At 33.7% G+C, this 6,000-nt stretch overlaps 1 protein-coding gene across 5 annotated transcripts; it reads left to right on the top strand.

Moving 5' to 3' along the window:
* Window positions 1-1,255: 1,255 nt before the first annotated feature.
* Window positions 1,256-5,221, top strand: LOC149949426 (uncharacterized). Of its 5 annotated transcripts, none has more exons than XM_090167764.1 (14): window positions 1,256-1,411; window positions 1,488-1,629; window positions 1,696-1,818; window positions 1,876-2,107; window positions 2,172-2,239; window positions 2,308-2,448; window positions 2,515-2,710; window positions 2,785-2,913; window positions 3,082-3,976; window positions 4,037-4,231; window positions 4,292-4,483; window positions 4,543-4,758; window positions 4,822-4,894; window positions 4,971-5,221. In XM_090167764.1, the coding sequence occupies exons 2-14, from the start codon at window positions 1,576-1,578 to the stop codon at window positions 5,133-5,135; spliced, it is 2,679 nt and encodes an 892-aa protein (XP_090023890.1). In that variant the 5' UTR covers window positions 1,256-1,411; window positions 1,488-1,575; the 3' UTR covers window positions 5,136-5,221. The 5 variants fall into 5 exon arrangements, with proteins under 5 accessions (XP_090023890.1, XP_090023887.1, XP_090023889.1 ...); XM_090167761.1 differs by having other exon boundaries at window positions 2,980-3,976; XM_090167763.1 differs by having other exon boundaries at window positions 2,785-2,922.
* Window positions 5,222-6,000: the final 779 nt, after the last annotated feature.

Genomic DNA, 6,000 nt, shown 5'->3' with positions numbered 1-6,000 from the left:
CTGAAAATGTTTCCATAATAAAGGTACAAACCTGAACAGAAATCATCCTCCTTGAAATGCAGGCTGAAGATCATCTATCTTTTACCTATTTAGTTCCAAAGATGTACCTAAGCATCTTTTATCTTCAATTATGTTACTCTTAAAACTAATTAGATATACAGAAAATACTACCTAAGAACGGTTATAAACTCGTGAATTTGCTATATATATATATATATATATATATATATATATATATATATATATATATATAATACTGCCAGAATTACAATTACGATTTCAGTTGTCATGGTTACGCGGGACCTGTTCAGATAAGACTGTACGAAATTCATCTTTATAATTAGGTGGTAGCGCCATCTATATTTTGTAAAGTTACATGGCTAAAAATAAATCATTATTAGCTAACTCATCGTTAATTGAGTCAAAAAGGATCGTGTTGACAGAATAAAATTATTTTTAAACAACTTCAAAGGTTTGTTTGTTGACAGAATAAAATTATTTTTAAACAACTTCAAAGGTTTGTTTGTTGACAGAATAAAATTATTTTTAAACAACTTCAAAGGTTTGTTTGTTGACAGAATAAAATTATTTTTAAACAACTTCAAAGGTTTGTTTGTTGACAGAATAAAATTATTTTTAAACAACTTCAAAGGTTTGTTTGTTACGAGAAATCATACATTTCAATTTCGCATCAGATTCGCGAAACAATTCAATTTCCGGCCACTAGAGACAGATGCCGCCACGGTAGAACGATAAAGTTGAATAAGTCTCCTTATAGAACGAAATTGGTCCCGCGCCAGCCAGATTTAGTTGTACCTCTATTTATTCCCAACTCAATGGGCACGACATCGAGCGACAATCAAAGTTGGCCGTGCTCCAACCATAGAGATAGAAAAGAAATAGAGGCACTATTGAATCTGGTGAAGTTGACTGCGAGTGGCGACCCCTTTTCGCCAATGTAGGAAGCCATGAGATAGGCAGATTACGTTTTACGTGGCGCCATCGACGCGCGGTGAAATGAAATACCTTATGCCTTTTGGAAAATCAACTGTCATTTGATGTAAACAAAGGAAGGATAGATGGCGTTGCAAATTCTGCCCCGTCTCCGCTTTCATTCATGCGTTGGGGGGGTGAATTTTCCCGGTCAAAAACCGGGGTGCCTTAACGCGGTAATCTTCTCTCTATTTCTTTTCTATCTCTATGGATCCAACGTATGGGAGGGGAGTGCTCACACTGATTTTTCATTGGCTGTTGACTTAATTCATACAGTTATAAGGGAGGAGGGTTGTATGTTTGAATTTTGAAAACAAGTAGTCTCATCTTATGTGGAGTTTTAAGGTAGCTTTCGTCCATGCTTGGACGGACCTATTATACATTTAAACCGGACGTTCTTAGAAAGAGTTGGAGAGGGGTAAAAGCAAAGAATATGGATTGGTGGTTTTTTCAAATGAGCCCTAGCTGTATTATTTAAGTTTTTCATTCCTTAGAAATCGACGTTTGGTGAATATAAAGTAAAAATTCCTAGGTTTCTAGGATTTAGTACTTAAACATTTATGGCATTTGTTAAAGTAAGTAATGTCGCAGAATTTGGTAACTATTCTAACAAAAGCTCAAACAAGAAATTCCAAAGTAAGCCTTAGCTTCTTTCTACTTTATGGATGAAGGTAGTAAAATGACTAAAATGAATTTTTTTAGCCTGAGGAATTCCTGCATACCTGTCCTGATAAATCAAATCAAGTCACCGTAGTTAAAACAGAACAAGACTTGGATTCAAATTTAATCTCATTAAAACAGCATCAAAACGCAAGAATGGCAGAAGTTAGTCTCACCTAAAGTTCTCTAATGGGGTTGTTATCTTAACGTACTATTTTAAAGATTGTTAGACAGCAGGAAAAAATTTTGGAAGCAACTTCAAATAGGACTGTGGCTGAACAGCGCGGAAAAAAGGCAGAGAAAGTTTTGAAATTAAAGCAGGTGTCTGATCTTCAACAATCTCAAAAGGTTCTAAATGCTAAGATGAAAGCTTTGAGAATGGAACGTGAACGCGCTGGTTTTATAGCTTCTTTGCCCCCACCAACAAAAGACCCTTTAAAAACTCTTTTAGAAAGTAATAGATTTACACTGATAGGCCTATAACCATATATTTTTCTAATACAAATATTTACAAACAGAATATGACAATGGTCAAGGACCAAGAAGATTTTTCAAAAATATCACCAAAGAAACAGACCTAAGACTGGTAATCAATTTAATAATACCAAAAAAAAATTGGAAATGAATTAAAATGTGGTTTTTTTTTAAATACAGAATGATGCTCGAGGTGAAGCCATTCTAATACAGGAAAAGGAAAACCAAGCAAAAGAGAAACGCAGAGAAAGAATTGAAGATTTGGATGATAAATCCAATGAAAGATTTTGCAAAGCCCTCAGAAAACAACAACTAATCAATGTATATCTTGAAAAATGTGATTTGTCAAGACTGTTATCCATTGATTTTAATTTTTAATTTTCGTAGAGTCAAAAAGAAGTGATGCAGGAGCTTGAAAAAGCTTATAAAGCAGATAGAATTAAACAACGAAAAAGGATTGATATGGATCAACATATGCCAAGTCCCGTAATATCTCATCACAGAGAGCCGAGAGAGGAAGCAGAATTGATAAATGATAAAAATGCAGAAAAAGCTGTCAAAGAAGCTTTAATGGACTCCAGTGGTGAATTTAACTACTTTATTTTCATTACCTTGAGATTCTTGGGCTCGTATGTTGAATTTTAATATTTTCCGTAGTTAAATTTTTGGAAGTGGACAGCAGTTTCATCACCACAAGAAGGAAAAGGAATCATTCTGAACTTGATTCTCGCTTATTTTCGTTGCCGTTTCAAAATGAAACTAATTTTTTCTCCCCACTATCTTTAGGTAAACCAAGTAAGTTTTGTACATCTTAAAAATTATGTTACACATTAAAAAAAAAATTCATTAAAGGAACAATAACTCAATTCAAAAATGAAACCAAAAGTGATTTGGATAAGGATAGTGCAATTTTCAGTGGTCATACAACTTTAAATGGTATTAACGTTTCATTAGAATACACGCAACCTCAAATCTCTCCAAAGGACGATGAAAGAAAAGAACCCGAAAAGGCAGTTGTAAACACTCAAACCCAAACTGAAATCCCACTAGTTCAATTTTCGGAGAAAACAACTCTGCGTTCCTCTCCAATATCATTTTTTTCACTGCCAAATGAAATTCGGAATGGACTTTTGTCAAATAATTATGCGGAACAATATAAGAAGCATTTGCTAAATAGAGCGAAGCAGGAATCCTTTTTTGAACCGCTGTCTCAATTGGAATCTCCTCTCTCAAGTGTGGTACCCTCAACTCCCACCATTTCATCGACAATTGGAGCCTCATCCTTAACTGTACACTCATCCACGTTGTGCAGTGATGTTTCATCAACCCCAAAATTGTGTCAATATGAAGAGAAAAGCTCAGGTACTGACAGCTCATCAAAATTATCATCCCAAATTCGAAAGGTGCTACAGAAGTACATTGAGAAGGAATCATTGGAACAAAATGAGCTAGTAAACCAGAATGAGTTGGGGGTTAAAAAACCTTGGGATCTGGAAGAACGTGTTGAAGATTATTTGAAACTTTCCTTCAAACCTAAAATGCCAACCAAGTTTTTCAGCGATTGTTTCAGCCCTGACACTTGCGACACAATTCCAAAAGTGGCAGGAAGACATAGAATTTTTCCCAACATGACTAGTAGTGCAGAGGATAAGGCTGAAAAAGCTGTGTTTCTGTCTAAAACTAGAACTTTACCTCTAAATACTTGTACGTCAAATTCAAAAATGGTTGAAAATTCAAAATTGACACCGATAGTTGAAGTCACTAGCCCTAATGAAACATCAGATGTTTCCCCTTCACTCAAGAGTGATACTTTTTCATCCAGTCAAACCAGCAGTAGTTCTGGCAAAAGGTTAATTAAATTTTTAAAAACCAATTACATAAATTAATTAATGTCATTTGTTTCCTTTAGTCTTTCAGATTCAAAAACCAAACATTTGTCTCAATCATCCGACACTGAATTAAAAATACCGTCTTATATTCAACACAAATTTCTGACTGATAAAATGAAATCTGGTTTTATGGATGAACCTATTGAAACCATTGATGATTTAAGGGAACTTTTAGCTTGTTTGCCAAGTGGAATAAAACTTGAAGAATGTCTGAGGTGAAATTATTTTAATCATAAAATTTGATTAATGTTATTTATACATTAAATAAATTTCAGAACAAAGCCACCAATCAGTTACCCATTTTGGATTGCTATGGAAACTGAACCACATGAATTGAGCACTATTCCGGAAGTTGACACACCCCAAACATCTTTTAACTACTCGCCTGAAAGCAGGATAATTCTGCCAAAAGCCAGTGGATTTTTTAACCACCTTTCAATTGGAGATTCTAATCCATATTTGTCCAGGTATATTTAATAATGAAGTGTTTTAAGGTTTCAATTGAATTGGCTCTAATATTTTTTAGTAATACTCCTGAGACTTCCAAACATTTGATACAACCCAGTGCGACTATTTCTACTCCACTGGGATCAGCAGTAAAATCTCTGCCATCAACTGCCAGTAGTTCAGCATCATCATATGTCAGTGATGGTCAAGTAAAAAGGGTTGATACATGTAAAATAAAAATAAAAACTTCAAATAACACTAAGTCATCATCTAGTATTTCAAGTTTAAGCCCAGGGTAAATAATATTTTCTTTGCTTTTTGTTTTTGCTATATATATATATATATATTTTTTGTGTAGGAGCGTTAAAGCTTTAGATCCAGTTCAGGTTAATTCCCAATCTACCCCAGTTAAAAATTCCAACCAAACTGAAGTAATTTCTTCATTACAATAGCCTAGTTGAAATAAAGTGATACCATGTTTTTTTTTCCTCATTATTTTTTATTTAGGATGAATTCGATCTGCTTTCTGAAAATATAACTTTAATTGGACCAGAAGTAACAGTAAGCAATAGAGGAACATCAACATACTTTCCTCAGGATAATAAATCTGCCATGTCGGAATCTCTATTGTCATTTCTTAAACACGAAGAGGAAGCAAATTTTCACCCATAGTCTTTTTAATGTTTTAAATTTTTTACTATGTATATAAATTTAATTGCGAAAAAATACTTTTTTATTAAATTTTATGAGTTGGACAATTATTGTTTGTTATTTGACTATAATTTAATATCACATTATTTTTATCTATTATTTATAAAAATACCAGTTACGAAGCTAGAATAGCGTATATATAACCAAAAGTAAATAGGTGGGAAAGTCTATCACTGCCTTCAGATTTTACCTTCCACCATGCTTGACACCCTTTTTAAAGAGCTAGTGATCACGTGATATTTCTAACCAATAAGGATAAAACATTACGCGCGAAGTAGTGCATTTGTGATATTCCGGTCCGCGCTCAAGATGAAAATTTTGAATTTTATTCCCTGGCAACCATGTCACCGCCTCGCGATTTCAAATAGTCTCTCAATACATAAATTAGTCCATGGTCTTTCTGTCAAATGCTGACCTTAATTTCCTTCGATAACGGTTGATTTTAATTAATAATTGCTATATCAATTGTAAAATAAACAAAAAAAGCTCGTAGCTATATCTATTATTTCAGTTAAACTTGCAAATTGTTAGGCCTTAACATCGTAGATATACCAATTAGTCCCGATCTCTGCTCTTAGATGGCGCCATGCTCTCCACGATTTAAGTGAGTGTTTTTCTAGTTACAGTTTATTTCTTTTCAAAAGTCGTGTTATTATTTTTAAAATGTCGCATTCTAGTTTCTATCATATATCTACTTTATTTAGGAACTAAATTAACCAAATTATCGAAAGCAAAAGTTTAATATTAACGTATTTTATAAAGAACTATTTTTCATCGTGGCGGAGTACAACCGATACCTTTGTGTCCCTGTAAAGAGGCAAGGGGG

The sequence above is a fragment of the Leiobunum rupestre genome, chromosome 3, assembly GCF_980474605.1.
Source record: "Leiobunum rupestre chromosome 3, qqLeiRupe1.1.hap1, whole genome shotgun sequence".
Classification (NCBI taxonomy): Eukaryota; Metazoa; Arthropoda; class Arachnida; order Opiliones; family Sclerosomatidae; genus Leiobunum; species Leiobunum rupestre.
Note: the sequence above shows the minus strand (reverse complement) of the source record. Positions and strands in the feature narration are given on the sequence as shown.